A 20,670-nucleotide genomic window follows, 5' to 3' on the forward strand; every position below is an offset into this window, starting at 1 on the left:
ACAAATCGGGCCTGTTCCCTTTATTGCAGGTCTTCTACGATACGGAGCACAAGCACATATTCGCGCAATAACACTCCAATCCCCTGGTCTTGAGCACGTCTTTTCTAATTCTCGATGAGCACTTTCAGACTTTTGGCAAGAGACCGCTGAACAATCAAGATGCTCTCTCTGGCTTTCCCATATCACCTGACCAGGTCCACTCCAGGTGGATACTCAGCACGTGTCCCCCAGAAGGTGTACATTTACACATAAGAGACCTCAAGTTCATCCACATACACTTATACAAACGCCACCCCTCCCCTCCCTCACTAAAAAGCCGACAATATGTCGTCCCCCAAACCCCCCGGGACCTCCCGATCCGGGCCGGCCCGGACCATCGACGCTTTCTTCAACTCCCCATCGGCAGTCTACACGGCAGCGACCCTCCTGCGGCTGGGCATGCTCCTCTACGGCCTGTGGCAGGACGCCGTCTCTCCGGTCAAGTACACAGACATCGACTACCTCGTCTTCACAGACGCGGCCCGCTTCGTCGCCGACGGTGGCTCCCCGTACGACCGCGAGACGTACCGCTATACGCCGCTGCTGGCCTGGATGCTCGTGCCCACCACGACCTGGTTCGAGTTTGGCAAGGTGCTGTTCGCCGCTGCCGACCTCGCCGCCGGGCACCTGCTTGTTTCCGTCCTGGTCCGCCGGGGAGGCATGGACGGCGGGACCGCGAGGCGTTATGCGGCCGTTTGGCTGCTGAATCCCATGGTCGCCGCCATCAGCACCCGCGGCAGCAGCGAGGGTTTGTTGGGAGTGCTGGTAGCCGCCCTGCTGTGGGCCGTGCTGGAGCGTCGGGTAGTCCTCGCGGGTGTCGTCCTCGGCCTGGGCGTCCACTTCAAGATCTACCCCTTCATCTACGCCCCGGCTATCGTGTGGTGGATGGATCGGGAGCGGATGCAGCGGCCTGGTGCCGCCTCCCCCTCCTTCTCCTCGCCTGCCTCTGCCGCAGAACTCATCACGCGCTTCGTCACCAGGGAGAGGATCACCCTGGCCGGTGTGAGCCTGGCCACCTTTATGGGCCTAAACTATGCCATGTACGCGCTGTACGGCACCGAGTTCATCGTGCACACGTACCTCCACCATGTCAGCCGCATCGACCACCGCCACAACTTTAGCCCCTACAACACACTGCTGTATCTCAACTCTGCGTCTCCTCCGTCCGCGTCGTCCCCCTTTAGGATCGAGTCCGTCGCGTTCCTGCCGCAGCTCCTGCTGTCGACCGTCCTCATCCCCCTGGTCCTCGCCAAGCGCCATTTGCCCACCAGCATGTTGGCGCAGACGTTTGCCTTTGTTACCTTTAACAAGGTCTGCACCAGCCAGGTGAGTTTTTACTCAGTGTCCTGACAATTCCATGATTCTTCTTTGGCTGTCTTCCAAAATGCTAACCCTAAACTAATCTTTTTCCAAACAAAAGTACTTCCTGTGGTACATGGTCCTGCTCCCGCTGTACCTCCCGCACTCGTCCTTCCTGCGCAGCGGCCGCCTCGGTCTGGCCGCGCTGCTGCTCTGGGTAGCCGGCCAGGCCGCCTGGCTGCAGCAGGGCTACCTGCTCGAGTTTTTGGGCCAGAGTACCTTTTTGCCGGGGCTCTGGGTGGCGTCACTAGGTTTCTTCCTCGTCAACTGTTGGATACTGGGCGTCATAGTGTCCGACGTAGTTAATGTTCCTGTACAACGTGCTTCGGTCAAGAACTAGGTTAGAGAGAGCATAAAAATATATTTTGGATCATTGAAGCAACTGTTCATTTGTAATGTTGACACTGCACCATACTCTATTCCCAAATCAACGATTTTACTTGTGCAACATATGGATGCTGGCTTTTAACAATACTCGGCAGCGGCAATCCACCAGACTCAGTCTAACCATTCTATACCTTATTAAAGGTCATTTCTTAACTTTCAACTTCCCGGTCCTTACCCAGAGTCACGGCAAAAATCAAGATAATGGAAAATTGTCAGCTATTTATCGCCATCTATGAGTTTCACCCAGCCCAGTCACTATCCGCCACTGTCCAAGAAAAAAAAAGGAAAAAAAAAGCAACCAGTAGTGCAGTGATCCTTTTCGACAAAATAACACACATCCCACCATGGCTCCTTATTTCGAATTGCTCCTATTATTTAACCCCATGATTTCCTCGAGCAAAATGCCATTTAAAAGAAAGCAACAACAAAAAGAAAGAAAGAGACAGATATCCGATATGCAATGTGTGACCCAGTCAAACAAAGGGGCAGGAAAAGGTGATGAAAATTGACATGATTAATCCAGGTCCGTAGACCACATGGAGAGGGGCTGGTGATGACGTTCTTGAGCTTCCCTGGTTTCGAGGGGAGCTGCTCTTGCTGCAACAAAGGAGAAAAAAGTAGAGATTGCTTCGTGGGCGTCGCCCTTGATCGTGTTCTTCTCAAGCCGCCACAACGAACCCGCCACCTGCACTTAGGTAGCGGTAGTTGTCGAGCTTGAATGATGTAACCTTGCCCATGCTTTCGGCGCTGATGACGACCCGGCCGTCCTTGCCAAAGCCTATGAAGCTTGGGATGTCTGAAAGGTCACGGAAGCGGGCCTCGGGTCTTGAAGCTTGTAGTGCCCTAACTATTTTGTCACTCCAGACGCCCTCGCACCAGCCATCACGTCGGAGGATGAAATAAGGGTTCAAGGCGGGGATCGGAGAGTCTGAGAAACCACGTGGCTAATGTCAGCATATAAAAGTTGTAAACTTCGACGAGAAGCGGGTTAAAACATACCGAGATCAACATATCTGATCCGCAAGTACTCAAGTGCCCTGAGCCTCTTGAGTGCCTTGATTCCCGCCAAAACCAACGCCTCGAACGCGGCGATGAATTTAACATCCATGATCCCCGATCCCATCTCATTCCAAATCTGCACCTGCCGGCAGCAGTTCTTCACGGTCAAGTCGATGCTCTTGAGTCTCGTTGATCGCGGGTCGGCCGACTGTGCCAACACGTCGAAAAAGGTCCGGCACACGCGGCCCGTGTATGAAAGGTGCTCAATGCTAGGGCTGCCAGGCTTCCCAAGTGCTGCAAGACCCAGCCGCTGACAGAAATGTAGTCGGTTTGTGACCTTGACAAAGTACGCGGGGAAAGAAAGCTCGCGCCGGTAGTCTGCCTCCAGATACAGATGCAGCTGCTTTAGCTGTGGCGGCAGGCGAGGCAGAATCTCGGCCATGGTCAGATAGCTCTTTGACTTGGGCTTATTGTACGTTCCATGCCACTCTTGCAGATTTGGTAGGGCAGACATAATGTGCTGAAAATCCTCCTCACTTCGTATCAAGTTCCACTGGCCCTTGCATACCAAAGTCCTTACGGATGGTACCTTGGGCATAATCCTTTCTACATTTTCAGAAACGGTTGATTCCCAGAACGGAGAGTATTGAGATGACGCTTCCTGTGCCCGCCGCGTGCAGTCACCATACACAAAGTGGGTGACCTTGGGAGCCTTCTTGCGCTCGCCGCCTTCCAAAGTCAAGACTGTGACTTCTGGGAACGTCGTGCCGACAAAATAAAAGGTCTCATCTAGAGAGCAGTTATCAACGGGTAGAACATAGGAAGACGCAGATAGGCCATCGACAGTAACAGTAGGCAGAGTGGAAGTGGCCTGTAGCACCATGGTGGCTGGCGAGCCAGGCTTGGGTTGGAACACGGGAAACCAGACTTCAACGTGCCTCACGTATGGTCGCAGATGTGGTCTTTGGGCGAACCAAACCAGGGCCCCATTTACTGACCCCACGGTAGCCTTTATCTTGATATGCCGGTACAGACGCTCTTGGATCAAGGCACGCCATACACTGCTGACGAGGGCCAGTTCTGAAAGCTCCCTCCTCCTCGAATGCCGAAGCGCAGTGCTCCAGCTCTTCGTAACAGAGTGCATGCCCACCGAACTCTTTGAAGTCGCCGAAACGCGATACCCAAACAGATGATCAAGAATGCACTCGTGTATCTCGGGCGGCAGGTCATGAAAATGAAGGCCGGCCCGGACCGCCGGTTGCTGCTGCAACAGAAAAGACGGGTCGTCCCAGGCGTCCATACCCTGCATGTGTGCATCGTGCGGCGCGGCGCCGGCCGGACAGCTCGTGCATTTTATCTCTGCGTTTCGGGGCTCCGGCTGAGGAAAGGGTGTGCTGCTGGGCCGGGCGGGCGGGATAAAGTCTTGGGGCCGCACGGCTTCGTTGAGCGAAGGACTGGAGGGACCGGGGGGGACGGGGTTGGAGACGATGGTCATAATCGAGGCCAGCTCGGCGGTGGCTGCGACCTTGCTGCTGTCATCTGCGGCCGCGTGCAGTGACGGCGGACGGTCGCTCGAGGTTCTTGCCGATCGGGGTTCAATACGGATGTCGTCCACCGTCGAGGTTGGGACGTGGGCTTCTTCTGTGGGGGACACGAGTGACTGCCGACGAGACAGAGTTGTGGTTTCCATCTTTTGATCGGAACAGATAGGAACAGGAGGTTTTCAGCCAGGCCCTCTGGGCGTCATGGCCTGCAGGGCACGCGTAGAGATCAGGAAGACGATTCCCCGATAAGGGGCGCAGCAATGCCAGGAGGGATCAATCTTGCCGGCTTAAGGGTCGCTAAGGTCAGGAAGGGATAGATGGATGATGGGATGGACACAAAGAAGCGACAGATGGATGGCGCGGTACGGTGCGGTGCGGTATTGTTGATCGGTACGCGGCAGGAGAGTGGGGGGTTCTCTCGTCGTAGCGAAATCCCGAGATACGACGACGGATACGCTGATGTTGTTGTTTCGCTCGCTCTGCTCGGTGGGGTTTGGTAGTGGTTCGTCGGCCCCAACGACGCCAGGCACCAGAGACGCTACGTGACAGCTGTTAGGCGATGTAGTTGTTTACTGTCACCAGATAAGTTGATTGAATGACGTCCAGTCTATTTCTGACGGCAGTGATGGATTGGTTTTTTTTTTTTTCTGTTTCTCTTTTTTTGTCCCAGGCTCTCCCTCGGGTCCGGTTCGGTTTCGCTGGGGCCGATTGCTGCTACAATGCAGCAGACAAATTAGAGTAAGATAGGATAGGCCTAGAGGGTCGCGTGAGACCAAGGTCGGCAGAGATTGGCCGGCTTGTTCCCAAAACTGACTGTGTGGGGGCGCAGCAGCAGTGCGGTCGCTTTGAATCTCCAAGCGCTGGGATTATGTGGTGCAGTTTGCGTGATGGAAGTTGTTGAAATGTGCTGTTTGCTGCTCTGAGTGAAGGGATAGGATAGTTGGTAAGGTGGGTAGGTAGGTAGGTAGGTAGGTAGGGTCAATGTACGCTTTGCTTCAGTTGGTCTACGAATGAGTTGAAATTTTCTTCCCTGACTCTCTGCTGGTCACGAGGTGCAAAAGAGAAGCTTTGAGGTGTAGGCAGAAAGTCGCATGTTTTCTTTCTAACCTAACGTCGAATAGTTTGATTGCAGGCTGGCCACAAGTCGAGACGCATTGACTCCCAATTCAAGCCTGATCCATCCCTCACTCTCCGCCCCTCTCGGCTGGCTTAAGTCTCAAAATTTTCATTCGTCGGAGCTGAGGGGGAATTTCACCGACAATGCACACCAAGACAGTCATTCCACTACGGTTTCGTGGACGGTGGAATCGTTGACGAAATTTGGACAGCTTCCAGAAATAGGCAGCACGTACTCCATTCATCTCGACTTATCCATTCTTTTACACCAATTTCGTAACACATGCATCTACGAATGGGACAAACGCGAAAGCGCGTAGATTGATTGCATGGCCCAGTGAGCCACACACAGTCCACTAGACAAACCGGGGCCATCGCAGGTGGGCGAGTGGAGGTGCACCGATGCGACGCTGTGTTGTGGCACAACGATTGGCTGGATCTAGCAAAACTTGCGGGTTCTCATCGGGTGATTGGACAAGACGATCGGAATATACTCCCGCCCCTGTCTGTCGGGGTGCCGGCAGTTGGATCCGTGATCGGGCAATAATGTAGATGCGAGCCTTTTCCCTTTCCATTTCATCAGTGTCTTACTCCGTAATAGCTTCGGCACGGGGGAGACGGGACATGGTCAAAGAAAGATAAACTATTTTACCCTTGATTTTTATTTTTCTCTCTTCAGGGTTGTGGGTAGACCTGACCGGACCTGGCCGGCTCAGCCGTGCGCATGTTTGAGGGGCTTTCTTCATTTTGCAAGTCATGATGGCAAGGGAAACAGTTTCTTTTTCTTTTTCTCCTTGTTTGGTTTCTGTGTTTCTTCTGTCAGCTAGACTAGCATTTGGACCCGAATCGATCGGTCCTACCTGTACGGAGTACAGTACTGCCTACCGCCCTAATGCATGAAGGCGCACGACGCTGCACAAGCTCAACTCGTCAACGTTGAGCAGAGCGCACGACTGACTTTGCACGGAAGAGTGTCGGTGTGTCAGGCTTCATGACCTGACGGGAAGTCTGTGTGTGCTCGTGTGCTATCTATCATTAGCCGCGAGTCCGGATGGGCGTGTCGAGTCATTCAGTTGGTGGTTTCCCAAGTCAGCCTTGGGAGTGTGTCCCTATTGAAATGACAAATGCGGAAAAAATAAATGACTCCTAATTTGAGCAATAAGGGAGGGACATGAGAAATCAAGTCGAGGTCAACATGTTGAAGTGACGGACTAGTAAAAGGATCTGACATACATCCATTTCGTGACTTGGTAAAAACATATGCGGAGCGTGAAGAATGTGGCAAAGCGTCGTCTTGTTTGAGATTTCGTAAGAGGTGTATCCGTAGTCATCCGTTGACACAACCAAGGCAAGTATGTGATAAATCAGGTTTTGATCCCGTGGTAAGTGGGAAAGGCCGCAGCCCATGTTTGGCGATGTGCGATGACTTTCAACGGTGACAAGTAGAGATCATATCGCGGATGACCAGACGGTGCACCTCGTCCGCCCGGTATTGGATGGACTACCTGTTTTGCCCGGGCGGGCAGTAATGTCCGAGTGTCAGGTACGGAGACAATAACGCAAAAACAAAACCTGGCATGCTATGCAGGCGGCTTACGGCACATTAGATACCAGAAACACGGAATATGTCTTCGACGTAAAAGATCTACAACGGCTCAAACGGTTCCGTTCCTGCCAGACAGGCGGATAGCCGTGCATGACGGAAGCTTGCCCGATACACTATGCTGCAACTGCACCCAGGCCCTAATGCGTGCTACAGAGTGCGAATACGTACTAGCTCTAGTCGGCAAGTTAATTTCGTTGACGTTTCTATTAATTGTTTATCTCATTTTTGTACTTCACTACAAGAACCCCAAAAAAAGTTATAGCTGCAGAAGCAGTAGCTAGAATCCCAACTTAGCCCAAAGCTTCTATGCCGTATGCACGTGTCTGGGGAGATAAGAAGACCCGCTGTAGAAACTCTTCGTCGGAAGCTTGTGTCAGGCAGGTAACGGTAGAAAAGCCTAACCTGAGGGGCCCCATCAAAAAGGGTACTGGTTTGAACAAATCCGGCAAGTTATTTAGAAGCGCATTTGTTAATGTGCCTACATGTTGTATAGGTAACTACAGGCCTCCATTGCCGCTTGTCCGTGCATACACCCGTCTTACCGAGATATCAAAGCCAAGGACCGAATAAGGATTTTGACGCGCCCAGGCATATCGGACGAAGCTGGACCTCGAGACAGGCGACAGGAGGTACAAAAGCGGCATGAACAGGTAACGAAAACGAAAGGATGACCGAACCATCTGGACGGCGCGGAATGGAGAAGCAGAACACAGACCAGCTTCATCCACTCTCATCTTTATAAGCGAAGGGCAACTGCCGTATCCTGGGTAGATGGTCTGAACATTTACGAAGGAATAAATCGATCGAGGGTTGCCTTGACTTCAATGTTGAGCGTCACGCTTACATGCCGGTGAATGCTTACGGGAGATGCGCGCGCCAGGTTACCACCTTGTAGGAACGAACGGTTTTTTTGAAGAGGGGATTGGTAGATCTCAGATCCTTCTATCTAGATGGGGGTGTAGGCTTAGCAGGAACAGGAACAGGGTCAGGATCGCCATGTCATACGTCGGAGACCGTTGTCGGTGTGTGGTGATTTGAGTGAGATGCCGGCGCTTCGTGGAACCTACCATTGAGATATTAAATAAATTCCATGCTTAGTCGAGACGGAAAAAATAAACAATGCCCCTCATTAAGGGGCGTCACGGACAAATAGCAAAACCTGTCATAAGGTACAGGTACCTAGGTTGTTATTAAAAGAAAAAAAAATTGGAGGGGGAGTGACAGGCCGTTGTTCCTGGTCGGCTGAAAACACATTAAACAGGTGGGCGGCAATACAATCACTTTTTTTGACCCAATACATGCTCTCGTTTGAGGGTAAGCCATTGTGGATTGGCAGGCTGCCATGCCTTTCCCCAGGCTAGGCTGGCTTGAGAATGTTTTCTTGTTTTGTTTTCCTGCCTCGCAGCTGTAACGGACAAGTTTTGCTTGGCGAAAATGCCCATATTCTAGTGGAGGGAAAAACATCAACGCGCAAAAGAAAACACCATAATTAGCAGTAAGAACCGAGATATGATCGACGACATTGTGGGCCAATTCCCATTCGCGTCTCGTAGATCTTGGCAGATCCCGAGGCAGAAGAACATCGGTGGGCATCAAACAATCTCGTCGTAAAATTACCCGAACAGCCCATGGGTTCAAGTGTTTCAGGATCTTCGCGGATGGCAAGGCGCAGGGCCTCAGGCCACCAATTACCACTCAAGGTGGTTTCTTACTAAGGCTCGCTTTTTCGGTGCTCTTGTCACCTGAGCCTGTCATCCCACCTCCACTAAAGAGCTTCAAATTGAGGGGTAGAAGCATGTAACACGGCGTGGCATAGGGTAGCTTGGGTACCTATTGGACCTACCGGTACTTGGTACTGTACAAAACAAAAAGTTGCAGATCCCTCACTGCCGCAAACAACTGTAGGAGAATAATTCGATACCTTTCGGTGTACCAGTACTAATCAAACCCAATCAATTAATATCTCCGTAACACTTGTTGCCGTCGATGATCATCTCACCTTCCTCCTTGCGTTGTGTATCGCCCTTTTGTTTCCATCCTGAAATTCTCCCACATTCCGCAGCGGCGGTATTACCGTACACTCGCATTTCTTAGAGAATATCAATTTGGCATCTGGAACCATGGGAGAAAAAAAAAGAAACTAGTAGGCAGCCTTGGCAGCCCCTGAAAGAAATAAAGCAGGGAAACAAAGAATGGAATGGAGTGCCTCCAAAAACCAATCGCCACGTTGCATGGCTTGGATTCATGGCTATACCTTGCCATAGTCCAGGGACGCGATCTTGGCGGCGAAGAATACCCCACAACATACCACCTATTGGCCCTTCCTTGCACCACTGAAACGGACCCCTGAGATTTCTGGGACCTTGACGGACGCAATTTGGCTGGTTGGGTGGTACTATGGTACATTTTCCCCAGAGCGATTTTGTACAAAACTGCCCAATTGGGCAACATCAAAATATTCCAGCCCTGCATTGATGCAACACGCTATCCGTTGCATGGCTCCTCCCAAGGCCTCGCCTGTCGTCAACTAGCGGATTGGAAATTTCGTTTACCCCCCATGCAGGTGGCACTGCTGTAGGAATTATTGGGTAGGGGTGGTCGCACTGCCAATCTACTTGATGGGAAAAGATTGCAGGATGCTGTGCAACATGTGTCAATAGCAGAAAAAAAGCAATTACTCACAAACAAACGACGTGCATACGGTACATACGTGCTGGAGTAAACCGCCCACAAGGTAAGAAAAGCCACGGCGGTACATAAGCGCGGTAAACGGTAGCCATGGTAGCAGGCTCTATCCTGTCAAAATCGAATGTTAAACGAACCCCAGTGGGGGCGAATTAGGGCGATAGCGTCTCGATGGCCTGGCCCCGCGGATGTGCACAGGGGTCGAACCACAGCCAGTTAATGCCAGACCAATGTGAACCGGTCTGGTAGAGACAGGCCCTTGCAGGCTGCCATGAATCCTGGCTTGACTGGGAATCTTGAGCCGACCTTGCCGTGACAAAAAAGACGTTGAATTGCCTCCAATCAAATGCGCAGTAGAAGTGTGACCATTCCCTTTTGGATCACTGACGTGTATGTGGCTTACGAACGGCGAAGGGTTGTCTCGAAAAAAACACTGCTTACAAAAAGGTCTATCACACTAAAAAGATGTAAAACGTCTTCAGGATGGGGTGCACTTTCTACTCTACCAACCAAGCCATCCCGAGGAAGCTTGGCGAGCGAAATTGTGGTATTTTCAGGCTGGAGGCATGCATCGGTGTTGCAACCGGCGCTGGTCAGAATAGACTTTTTAGACTTTGTTGTTGGCGCTTTTCAGACTGGACCGCAGATGCACCCTGTCCATTTCAAGCACCATGGCCTTGGGATTTTATTTTGGGAGGTGGGTGCGTTGTGCGTTGGTCGGTTTGGTAAATGCGGCCGCCGTTTTTGGGCTTTCTTCCGCGTGTGTGTGTATTGATCAGCCCTGTGGAACGAATAAGAAAGTTGCACCCAATCCCAGAGAACCAAGAACTGACGTGTTTGTCTCAAATAAAGAAATAAGACAAAAAAGAAGGGTACTTAGACAGACAACAGCAACTCACCCAACCACCGATGGGCCGAACTCTAATTGCTCGGGTAATTGTAGCAATTGTTCGTCACATCTTGAGGATGAGTTCAGTCAACAAACTTGACTTGGCGAGCATGTTCAGACCAAGCAGGCCACGCGGAAGATGAGGACGTTGGCTTGTTTAGCTATGCCGTTCCGGGCGGTATGCATTGGTGGTTGGTGGGGTACTCTTGCATGCAGTGATTAACTAAGGTACGGTACCTTACTTAGGTACCTAGGTACCTACCTCTCTGGCTCCTGTAGGTAATGACTGACATTTCCCGCTGCAGCTTTCACTTCACTCTAGAACCAGGCTAAACTAGAGGTAAGCTGAAGTCTTGGCACGTTCCTGCGACAAGCAGGAGGCTTACTTGACATACATGATGGCGCCGGGTGTCTGATCAAACGGTGCTGTAAGAAAAAGAGAGAGAACAAAAAAAAAAAAAAAAAAAAAAGATGGAAAGCCATACGGATGTGAAATGCATGTCCAATGAGACTACAATGAATATTGCTACCTGGTCTTCGTCGGACTGGGCATTGTGGCTCGAAAATCCCATTAAGACAAGAGGATCTTAGAAACGTTCCTCCGGGTGGCTGTGGGTCTTGTGACAGGTTGACCTCCGAGCTCCATTCATGCTGGTTTCGTCAGCACGAGCCATTCGCGAACGATCTTGGCTTAAAGTCAAAATTCTGCTGTACTATTTGCAGCAAGGAGACTGCCTCATCGAAGTGTCTTGGTGTGTCATTTGGACTTTTTGGATTCCTTGGCCGTATCGTGGCTTGCTTGGCTCTTGTTGTGTTTTCCCATCAGTCGGGGAAACCGACCTCAATGGGAACTGCCGGTTGTTGTGCATTGAAATTAAGATTGAGGCGTTTTTTCTTTGTCTACGGTACAGTACCGACGTGGCACACCGCGGCCCGCTGGGTGGCGGTTGAGTTGCTTTCCCGAAGAATTTTGGGTTGTCCCTGCACATAGAGTGAGTACCTACCGGTACGGAGTGATTTTGCTGGCGTCCGTACCCCAAAGGAGGTGGTTGACCAAGCCGATCTGTCATGCGAACGCTGATTTACCGTGGCAAGCGTGGAAATTCCCTGTGGTTTTCTTTTCAGTTGATCACTGGCTAAATGGCTCTGTCTGAAAAAGTTACGAGTGTCGTGTCAGTCCCGTACTGGCAAAAGGACCTTCAGACGGAACAGAGCAAGCCATTTCCTATACCAATCCCATCCATGCTATGCCAACTCAACTGAGTCTCGAATCTGGTCAGCTCGAAACATTGGCCATTTTGCTTGCAATCTCGCCTTTTCCAATGGACCGCAGACGCCCAGCTGCCACGGCTCGGTCATGGTTTCGGCCCCCCTCGCCCTTCCAATACGGACTTGGACCAAACAGGATGCTCCGAGGCGCATTTATCACCTTGCCCAGTATAAAGGAAAAGGGGCTTTTGCTTTCTTGTGGTAGAGGTTATTAGAGGTTTGACGAGGATAAAAATACCGTTGTATCAATCGGTGGAGCCCCATCTTTTGCTTGGGGCTCGGCCGAAGAAAGGGAGGGTGGGGTCAGGGATCCAATCCCTATTTCGGCCTAGACCGACAGTTGTGCCCCATCGCTTGGTGGTTCACCCGTCATTGTACCCGCACCACGCTGGAGTCTGACCGGAAATACTTCCCCTGCAACAGCGACGCCACAAGCCAGCTCTGCTCCAGAGCCGCTTGTCTTGGGTGGGATTCTTGTGCAAAATCGCCCCACATGCTGTAACCACGCACCCACCCCTAGTTCTAGCAATGGGCCGCTGCAGCACCGGGGGTGTTGCTAGCTCTGGGTGCAGGGGTAGCAAAGCACCAAGACTTTTTTTTTTCAACGACACGGCCAAAACAGGACAGAAGGGGGAAAACGGATTATGTACACTGTACTGTACCTAATTAGTGCAGTCCAGTCCAGTCCACTGCCAAAACACAACGCTTCTGCAACGACTGCCACGCAGACGCACAAGCCATCATGCCCGTAAACCACGTACCCAGTTTACAGAACACACGCCCCCGGTTCCCTCTCTTCCCGTTGCCGAATCCTCTGATACCCCCTTGCAGACAAACCGCGTACGGCAAGTTGATGATTCAGGGACCCTCTCTCTTCCCAATATCCGCCCCATGGTCAACAATCATGCCCGCATCCTCAGACGACGGGCCTCACACACCGGGGACGCCTTCCTGGGCACCTGGGCAGAAGCCCTGTCTCGTCACTCGGGGGGTGTCACTCCACGGCCCCAAGGGGGTTGCCATATATCGGCATTGATCTTAATCAAGCTGCCACAGCTCCTTTATTACTAGAGCTTCCGCCTCCCCTTCAGGTCGGAATGTGAACTTCTTTGTTTCTTCCGTAGGAGCATGCAGCAGGCGCAGCAAGTTTAGACAGTCCTTCCTTTTTCCTTTTACCCCCCTTTTTCTTCCCTTTCCCAACTTCCGTTCTTCAGCTTCCGCTTGGGGGGAGATCAGCCTCTTTGTTCCCGCTTATACCGGACGCTCCCGCACCCACAGCCTTTTCTTGTTCTTTGCATTAGAGCTTACGCCTACTACACGACAACCCGCCGACGTGCCGCGTGTGTAGCATCTGTTCGCCTTCATTACCGTGCTCTGGGAGTATTTATATTCGACTTTTACCTTGCTGTACAACAACTCTTCACGCCTCTCCTAGTAGAGCTAGACAGGCCTTTCTTTTTAATCGGAGACAGACAGCTTGTTTTACTGTATCCATCTAAGCTTTCGCTGCCCGCTCAAAAACATCAACAACTTAATCCGACAAGATGGCTCCTATCTCCTCGATACTCGCCCCCTTCGCCGCCCTCGCTGGGTTGGTCGCCGCTCTCCCCAGCAACTTCCCCGGCTCTGAGAAGTTTGCTGGCGTCCCTGTTTCCAACATCAACGCCTTGAACGTCATCCCCCAGAGCTACATCGTTGTCTACAACAGCACCTTCGACTCCAAGATCATCGATGACAGCCAAGCCATGGCCATGGCCAAGGTTGCCGAGCGCAATCTGGGCAAGAGGTCAGAAGACGGCCGTGACATGTCAACAACAGCAACGACCTGCCAAATCGGAACCTGGAGGGGTTTGATGCTTGACGCTGATGACCAGACGATTATGGAGATCATGGCGGACCCGGCAGTCCGCTATGTGGAGGCAGATGCAGCTATGAACATCTTGATCGACGAGGAGGCTTCCGAGATGCCTCCCCCAGCCGAAATCACAGAGATGCAAGCCATTGCCAGGCGCGCGGAGCAGACCGAGACCGGAGCTCCTAATGGTCTTGCCCGCCTCAGTCAGTCTGAGCCTAACCCTGGCACCTCTGGCACATACAGGTTTGAGGATTCCGCTGGTGAGGGCATCACCGTCTACATTGTCGACACCGGTATCCGCGCCACCCACACCGAGTTCGAGGACCGCGCTACTTTTGGTGCCAACTTTATCGACCAGGTGGTAAGTATCTCATCTTTTACCATTTTTGTTTGACATTCCAAGCACATCTCTAACCACTGTTTTGACGATTAGGACACCGATCAGAACGGCCACGGATCGCACTGTGCCGGAACCATTGGCGGTAAGACCTTCGGTGTTGCAAAGAAGGCTACCCTGGTTGGCGTCAAGGTTTTGGGCGCCAGCGGCGGTGGTTCCAACCGTGGAGTCATTCAGGGCATGCAGTTCGTTGCCAACGACGTTACCCAGAAGAACCTTGCTCGCAAGGCTGTCATGAACATGTCTCTTGGTGGCAGCAAGTCTACCGCTGTCAACGAGGCCATCAACTCCATGATCAAGGCTGGCGTCGTGGCCGTTGTTGCTGCCGGCAACGAGAACGACGATGCAAGCAAATCCAGCCCGGCGTCCGCTCCTGGTGCCATCACCGTCGGTGCCATTGACCAGAAGAATGACCGCAAGGCATCATTCTCCAACTTCGGCACTGATGTCGACATCTTCGCACCTGGTGTTAACGTTCTCTCCGTCGACGCCAAGAGCGACACGGGCTCCAAGACCCTTTCGGGTACTTCGATGGCCTCACCTCACGTTGCTGGACTCGCTGCATACCTGATGGCTCTTGACCCCACTCTCACTGCTGGCGGCGGTATTGAGACTGTTGCTGGCAAGGTCGACGCTAGGATCAAGGAGCTCGCCAAGGCTATGGGCGCCCAGGTCGGGCAGGCTCCCGCCGGCACCACTACTCTCATCGCCAACAACGGCAAGACCGGCAACGGTGCTGGCAACGGCACTGCCGCCGCCGCCCCTGCCGACAACGCAGACGCCGCCCCTGCCACTGGCGCTACCCGTCGTCTGCGCAAGGCCCAGAGGCTTACATTCCAACGCATGCAGCAATTCCAGAGGCAGCAAATCCAGAGGCAGCAAAGCCAGAGGCAACAATAGAAGAAACATTACCTTGATTGGTGAGGTGGAGAATGAGCGCATCTTCAAATCAAACCACAGACAGACATTGGGTCACGGTGTTTTTGCTTTTTCATAACTGTCTTCATTTGTCTTCATAGCGGAGTCGAGGCTATAATCTGTCTTGGGGAATGGGACTGTCTATCTCGCTTGGTTGGCCCCGCCAGCCCAGGGCCGTGCCCATCACATTTCTAGAAGCGATCTCATTTACATGTACATATATTTATGGCGCTCATATGGCGCTCGTACCGCATATACTAGAGATCATTCCAGCACTCCATGAAACTGCTCATCATCGTGTGTGACTACCCACCGTTCGAACGTCAGCTCCCTCACAAACAAAGTGGGGTCTGCTTTGCTGATGATCGTTCCACAAGCTCGTGGCATAATGCATAAAGTTGGCAAGCCAGCAAAGAGGATTCCAAGATCATTCTCTCTGCTGCAGGGATCGTTCACATCTGCGGAGGATTTCCGTTCGTCACACACACCACGTGTAGCAAGGAGCAGGGGTGCTCCGGCAGCAGCTCAGGGTGTGCATTAATTTGCCGAACAAACCCCTTCTCACAGTGACAAACTGGCAAATGCTGGATGGAGCAGGTGGACGTAGCGGTTTGGTCCTGCTAATCTTCAGTCCTGCTTGCTATAAAGAAAACAAAAGTACAGAACGTATCCCCCTATATGCTGTAAGATGAAATCTGTGTGCTGAAATGATTTGCGAAGTGGAAACATCCTTCAGGTAGGTGAGCAGGCTTGGCAGTTTTTACTACAGAATCAAAACACATTACGCCACAAGCTCGCTGGCTTGGCTGGGCAGTTTTGTTTCTGAGCTGGATTGAGTGAGGCCAGGGGTTTGAAGAAGCTCGAGATTGATTACCTGGTGGTACCTTACCTACCTTGCCGTACAGAGTAAATATTTGGCAACCAACACAAGGTCGTATCGGGGTTAGGAGAAATAACTCGCAATACCTAGGCAATTTCTGTTGGCCAGCCACAATACCTAAAGCCACCATGAGCCACAGGTTCCCTTTTCATAACCCCAACCCAGGTCCTGAGCGTCGACGCCAAAACAAATGTTTTTTTGATTTCTCCTATGCACCTAAGTACCCTCCCTACCTTGTCTAGGTACCTACCTACTTCGTACTACGCTACCGACCTCCTAATACCTACCAAAAACACCCAAACTCTCTACCTACCCCCAAGATTACTTCACTTTATAATACCTGACAAGGCCTGATGCTACCTTCGACGGGCCTATTGGTCGCTAGGTGCATCAATCGACGCCAGGGAAGATGCAAACCACAAACTGTCCCATGTTCCTTATTTGCAGCATCGACTGAAATTCACCTTTGAAACTATACACATATATTCGATAACGGCCTGTTGATCACATAACCCATACATAACTGTCTACACAATGCCATCTCGAGACTAGCTATGGCCCTGGAGCGGAAAAGAAGCATCCGGCATGTTGGCCGCTCGAGAGGCCAGACGAGTCTAATTTGGGAGTATGAAAGCATGGGTAATGTGGAGTACTGAGCTGGGATGCTTGCGATGAAGTCTGCAGCCAAGAGTGCGACGGCGCTTATTGCAGACCAACAGCGAAATATGATTGGAGAATTTGTGCCTAATTGCAAGGCTATCGCCAAGCCTCTGTAGAGGTCCATAGTTTCTCACGAGGAGCTTGGGCCATTGCAACATCTGGGAATATCTTCAACAGACCTAGCGAGCCCTAAGCGCGCAGAATCATCCCAGGCCCGCGGCGGGGTGTTTGCACCATGAACGGAGCAACAGCCGCAGAGTCAGCCGCGGGGACCAGAGGCACATCACTTCCTTGGGCTCATGCTCCTCCTACCCAGGATCATAGCTCGCATGCTACTCCGAACTTCGTGACCAACACACGGGCATATGGGTATCCTGTACTGCTTGATACAGTGCACGAAGATGTGCCTGTACCCCCCCTGAACTCGTCAAGCCCAGTCATGCACGACGACGTACAACCTGCGCTTCCATATACCGGGCTGGCAGGTACACCGGCAACAACGACGCCTCCTTTGAGGACAGTCGACACAGGGACCTCTTTGCCCTGGGGCACAGTACAGGAAACATCACCAGCCACGCCATCGTTGAGTCGGACAACCACCTTTGCGCAACCTTTACGCCAGGACACGTTACAAGGAATATCTCCCACTACGTCGGCACTGAGTCGAGCAACAACGTTTGCACACCCCTTACGACAGTACACATCAATGCAAGCGGCTATATACGTCGGCCTCGTGAAACCTCCAGACAACAGTTCTGTTTCTGTGGAACCATTATGCTCGACTGGAAACTGCACATTTGAAGCCGATGACACCGGGGCTGTGTTCCAAACCCTGTCGATGTGTCACTCATGTCGAGATATTTCAGATGAGATCATTGGGAACGGTGCGTCAGACACGCCAGATAATTATACTTTACCATCCGGGGGCTATGGTGGACACGATCGACTTGCTGTCCTGTACGGCTGAAGAACGAGGTGGCAACAATTCTGTTTTTGAGTTCGAGTGCATCATGAAAAAACGACTATGGATTGATGGAACCGATTCCAGCCGCTGTTAGCTGTTCCCTGTTACCATGCGTCAAGACATATTCGGCCGTCATCCATAACTCTCAGTACAAAGAGTCAGTGCTGTCAACCGAAATCCTGCGGCCCGGGAAGACCGCATTCCACCATGACACATTCCTGTACCTCGATTTTGCGACTGTCATCGACCCATTGCGGGATGGTGTTCGAAAGAAATGCGAGCCGTCGAAGCGCCAAGCGCCACTCACACGCCGGGAATCGAGGACCAAGAGCTTCTCACCAGCGTTGGAAACGACTTCAGCCAGCGACCGCCATCTAAGCGCTGGTACGAACCAGAGTGCATATGGGGACTCACGTCGATATTCCGTTCAGGATTAGAGCAATTCATGGTCGAGAAGATCAACTTGCATACACTTGGGCTTCCTACGTCAGCCGGGGAGCCGTGGCTCCGTAGATCATTCCAGAACGGTAATGCCAGTGTCGCGACATTTGATAAGGTTATGGAGGGCTTGGCGCTGGCTATTTCGGGCCAGATGCGCTCCGAGAATGTAACTGCCAATTACTTCACCCCACCGGTGGCAGGTACGGCATGGGAGAACGACACCTGTATTGGTGTGCGGTGGGAGTGGATCAGTTTCCCGGCGACGTTGATTCTACTCGAGATCACGTTACTGCTGGCGACCATCGACCGAGGCCGCAGGTCTGAATGGGGCGGGGACTGGAAGTCATCATCGCTGCCGCTCCTCTTCAATGCGCCCTTGAACGACAAAGACATGGGAGCATCCAAGAGCCTCAAGGTTGCAGATATGGAAGAGAGGGCATCATTGCTAAAGTTCAAGCTCGTGCAGGACTCGCACGAGTCCCCATCGGAAGGCTGGCGACTACACAAGGTTGCCGAGTTACCTCCCCGCAAGAAGAAGTCGCGCAAAGACAAAAAGCTGTCAATGGAAGCCCAAGAGCCGCGAACTACGGTCGAGCAACCGGAGCCTTTGGAGGATCAGAGCGAACCGCGCGTTGAAACGAGGCAGAATACCGTGCCACGCGGTCACGAGTGGGTATAGGCATCAACAGAACTCAGACTCAGATTCTCAGCGACAATGAGTAATATGTATATCTTGAATTTGCTCAAAACTTGGCTGATGCTTCCTACCTTATCCGATCAAGCTTAATCAAAAATAAGAAAACATTTTTTGAGCTATACTATGCATCACTTTACAGCTGGATCTTGCACGAATTTTCAAGCCAAGTCTTGTGTTGCAGCTTCTCATACTCTAAAACGACATTCTATACAAGGTACACCGAACTGCAGCCTCTATAACCCTGAGCATTCTCAACAAGCTTTTTCTTCCTGTTACATCGCTGAATCACTCGCAGTGAGCAGGTGTACAAAGCTCTTTTGCTAGAGTGTGGCAGGTAAGAAATTGGCAGTAGGAAGAAAAGGAAAAAAAAAAGGAAACCAAGAACCACCGGACCAAGACAATGAAGCCAAGCTCGAGCTTGAGCAGCGAGCATGGCGTTTTTTTCTCTCCGTCAAACCAGGCCGAAGAAAACCACTCGAGAGTAATGACAAGCCCCGAACCGAGAAAGATCACCAGTTCCGAAGATGCCATCAACCGCTTGATAATGGAGAAGCCCGCCTCGTGATCGCAGTGGCTGGCTCCCCCAAAAAAAGGGGGGTTGCCCCTGGGGTGACACCCTTTGTTTTTTTTTCTTTTGTTACACCGTTTACAGGGAGCGGCGGACGACGACGGGCCTGTTGCTGCGCCTGGCGTCGGCGGTGGACTTGGCCGGGGCCTCGGCGCTGGGCAGGGCGGTGCCGTTGGTGGCGCCGGGGCCGCCGCAGGTGCCAAACTTGGTGTTGCAGCCCTGGCCGCAGTAGGGGGTGGTCTTGCCGCAGTACCCGTACATGGAGCAGCAGTCTCCAAACTCGCTGCCCTGGCAGGTGGCGTTGTTGGCGCCGCCGCAGGAGCCGTCGACCGAGATGGCGGCGGCGGCGAGGCCGGTGAGGGTGAGGAGGACGATGGTGCGGAACATTTTTGGTTGGGCTTGGGGTTGTTGGTAAAAAAAAAGAGGAAGTGAGAAGTGGTACGGAGTTTTGGTTGTTTGGTTGTTTTGCTGTAAGAGCGAATGAGTGGATGTATGTTGTTCAAGGGAGAGTGCTAGTCAGAGAATGTAGTTGTAGATGCTGATGATGAACAGGAAAAAAAAACGACTTCTGGGCGGGGGTTTGTTTGGGCTTTATAGCTGTGATGATGATGAGGAGGAAAGCAGACCAGGCGAGTCTATCAAAGGAGCACTCAACGCACACGGAGGACGCGAGCCAATGTCGATGATGGAACGTCCAACGCCGACGGCGATGCAGATCTCAAAGGCCCAAGGTCCCTTTTCCGCACACGCCGGCAGACGGATCACAATTCCCCATTGGCGGTTGGTATCCCTTGGCTCGGACGCTCTAGCGGCTCTGACGGGGTTCATCGGGGGAGCTTGTTTAGCGTGCAGATCTCAGTTCTTCTCGTCTCCTTGTCTCCCTCTTTTCTCGATATTCTCAGTGTCGATGCTCCCGGTAAGCTTCAACCATCTGTTTTTTGTGTTTTATTTCTCTAGGCTGTCTTGATGAACAATCTCCAACTAAGACGCGGGTATACAATACCAAAAAAAGGAGCCAAGCAACTTTGGAGCTAGAACTAGAGTAGCGTGCGGGAAAGCCACTGCAGATGGCGGCGGGACTCGTCCTGGTGTTGACCAAGACGGCGTGGTTCTTGGAGCCAATTACAAGATATGACGATGGCCAGGCTAGCTTAACCTTCAGACAAACTCGGGACAATTCGAAAGTTTCCAGCGGGAACGGCGTCAGGGGATTCTGATGATGATCAGCGACAAGAAAGAGAAAAAAAAAATCGAAGCTCTGGTTCTTTCTACTCCTGCACGTTAATGCAGCCTACAGACTGTACCTGATTTATTTTCAGATTATTTTAGGTACATTGGTCATGACGAAGCGGCGTTAGAGAATGGAGCCCGCGTACACGGAGAGGATTGTGATGTTT

General features: G+C 52.0%; 7 protein-coding genes across 7 annotated transcripts; 4 read left to right on the plus strand and 3 right to left on the minus strand.

Annotated features, from left to right (window-relative positions):
* Positions 1-250: 250 nt before the first annotated feature.
* On the plus strand, positions 251-1,778 carry MGG_09243 (GPI mannosyltransferase 1). Its single transcript, XM_003709821.1, has 2 exons — positions 251-1,365; positions 1,460-1,778. The coding sequence occupies exons 1-2, from the start codon at positions 325-327 to the stop codon at positions 1,736-1,738; spliced, it is 1,320 nt and encodes a 439-aa protein (XP_003709869.1). The 5' UTR covers positions 251-324; the 3' UTR covers positions 1,739-1,778.
* Positions 1,779-1,948: 170 nt separating this feature from the next.
* On the minus strand, positions 1,949-5,472 carry MGG_09244 (uncharacterized protein). The gene is made up of 2 exons (XM_003709822.1): positions 2,785-5,472; positions 1,949-2,713 (listed from the first exon to the last, which is right to left on the minus strand). Exons 1-2 carry the CDS (start codon positions 4,472-4,474, stop codon positions 2,445-2,447), a joined length of 1,959 nt encoding a protein of 652 aa, XP_003709870.1. The 5' UTR covers positions 4,475-5,472; the 3' UTR covers positions 1,949-2,444.
* A 1,500-nt stretch (positions 5,473-6,972) lies between these two features.
* Positions 6,973-7,620, plus strand: MGG_16255 (uncharacterized protein; the record flags this gene model as incomplete). Its single annotated transcript, XM_003709823.1, has 3 exons — positions 6,973-6,987; positions 7,345-7,499; positions 7,554-7,620. The coding sequence occupies 3 exons, from the start codon at positions 6,973-6,975 to the stop codon at positions 7,618-7,620; spliced, it is 237 nt and encodes a 78-aa protein (XP_003709871.1).
* A 461-nt stretch (positions 7,621-8,081) lies between these two features.
* Positions 8,082-9,830, minus strand: MGG_16256 (uncharacterized protein; the record flags this gene model as incomplete). Its single annotated transcript, XM_003709824.1, has 5 exons — positions 8,082-8,209; positions 8,894-8,905; positions 9,050-9,139; positions 9,359-9,445; positions 9,761-9,830. 5 exons carry the CDS (start codon positions 9,828-9,830, stop codon positions 8,190-8,192), a joined length of 279 nt encoding a protein of 92 aa, XP_003709872.1. The 3' UTR covers positions 8,082-8,189.
* Positions 9,831-12,561: 2,731 nt separating this feature from the next.
* Positions 12,562-15,374, plus strand: MGG_09246 (protease). Its single transcript, XM_003709825.1, has 2 exons — positions 12,562-14,109; positions 14,182-15,374. The coding sequence occupies exons 1-2, from the start codon at positions 13,438-13,440 to the stop codon at positions 15,043-15,045; spliced, it is 1,536 nt and encodes a 511-aa protein (XP_003709873.1). The 5' UTR covers positions 12,562-13,437; the 3' UTR covers positions 15,046-15,374.
* An 818-nt stretch (positions 15,375-16,192) lies between these two features.
* Positions 16,193-19,269, plus strand: MGG_09247 (uncharacterized protein). The gene has a single exon (XM_003709826.1). The coding sequence runs from the start codon at positions 17,842-17,844 to the stop codon at positions 18,685-18,687; it is 846 nt and encodes a 281-aa protein (XP_003709874.1). The 5' UTR covers positions 16,193-17,841; the 3' UTR covers positions 18,688-19,269.
* An 82-nt stretch (positions 19,270-19,351) lies between these two features.
* On the minus strand, positions 19,352-20,101 carry MGG_09248 (uncharacterized protein; the record flags this gene model as incomplete). The annotated part of the gene is made up of 2 exons (XM_003709827.1): positions 19,352-19,671; positions 19,933-20,101. 2 exons carry the CDS (start codon positions 20,099-20,101, stop codon positions 19,352-19,354), a joined length of 489 nt encoding a protein of 162 aa, XP_003709875.1.
* Between the last annotated feature and the right edge of the window lie 569 nt (positions 20,102-20,670).

The sequence above is a fragment of the Pyricularia oryzae genome, chromosome 1, assembly GCF_000002495.2.
Source record: "Pyricularia oryzae 70-15 chromosome 1, whole genome shotgun sequence".
In the NCBI taxonomy this organism is placed as follows: domain Eukaryota; kingdom Fungi; phylum Ascomycota; class Sordariomycetes; order Magnaporthales; family Pyriculariaceae; genus Pyricularia; species Pyricularia oryzae.

What these genes read in the sequence shown, in the direction of transcription:
- MGG_09243 (XM_003709821.1), top strand. Translation starts at nt 325, where the DNA reads ATGTCGTCCCCCAAACCCCCCGGGACCTCCCGATCCGGGCCGGCCCGG. An exon ending in ACAAGGTCTGCACCAGCCAG is followed by an intron (nt 1,366 to 1,459) that starts GTGAGTTTTTAC and finishes TCCAAACAAAAG; the next exon opens with TACTTCCTGTGGTACATGGT.
- MGG_09244 (XM_003709822.1), bottom strand. Translation starts at nt 4,474, where the DNA reads ATGGAAACCACAACTCTGTCTCGTCGGCAGTCACTCGTGTCCCCCACA. An exon ending in GATCAGATATGTTGATCTCG is followed by an intron (nt 2,714 to 2,784) that starts GTATGTTTTAAC and finishes GTGGTTTCTCAG; the next exon opens with ACTCTCCGATCCCCGCCTTG.
- MGG_09246 (XM_003709825.1), top strand. Translation starts at nt 13,438, where the DNA reads ATGGCTCCTATCTCCTCGATACTCGCCCCCTTCGCCGCCCTCGCTGGG. An exon ending in CCAACTTTATCGACCAGGTG is followed by an intron (nt 14,110 to 14,181) that starts GTAAGTATCTCA and finishes TTTGACGATTAG; the next exon opens with GACACCGATCAGAACGGCCA.
- MGG_09247 (XM_003709826.1), top strand. Translation starts at nt 17,842, where the DNA reads ATGCGAGCCGTCGAAGCGCCAAGCGCCACTCACACGCCGGGAATCGAG.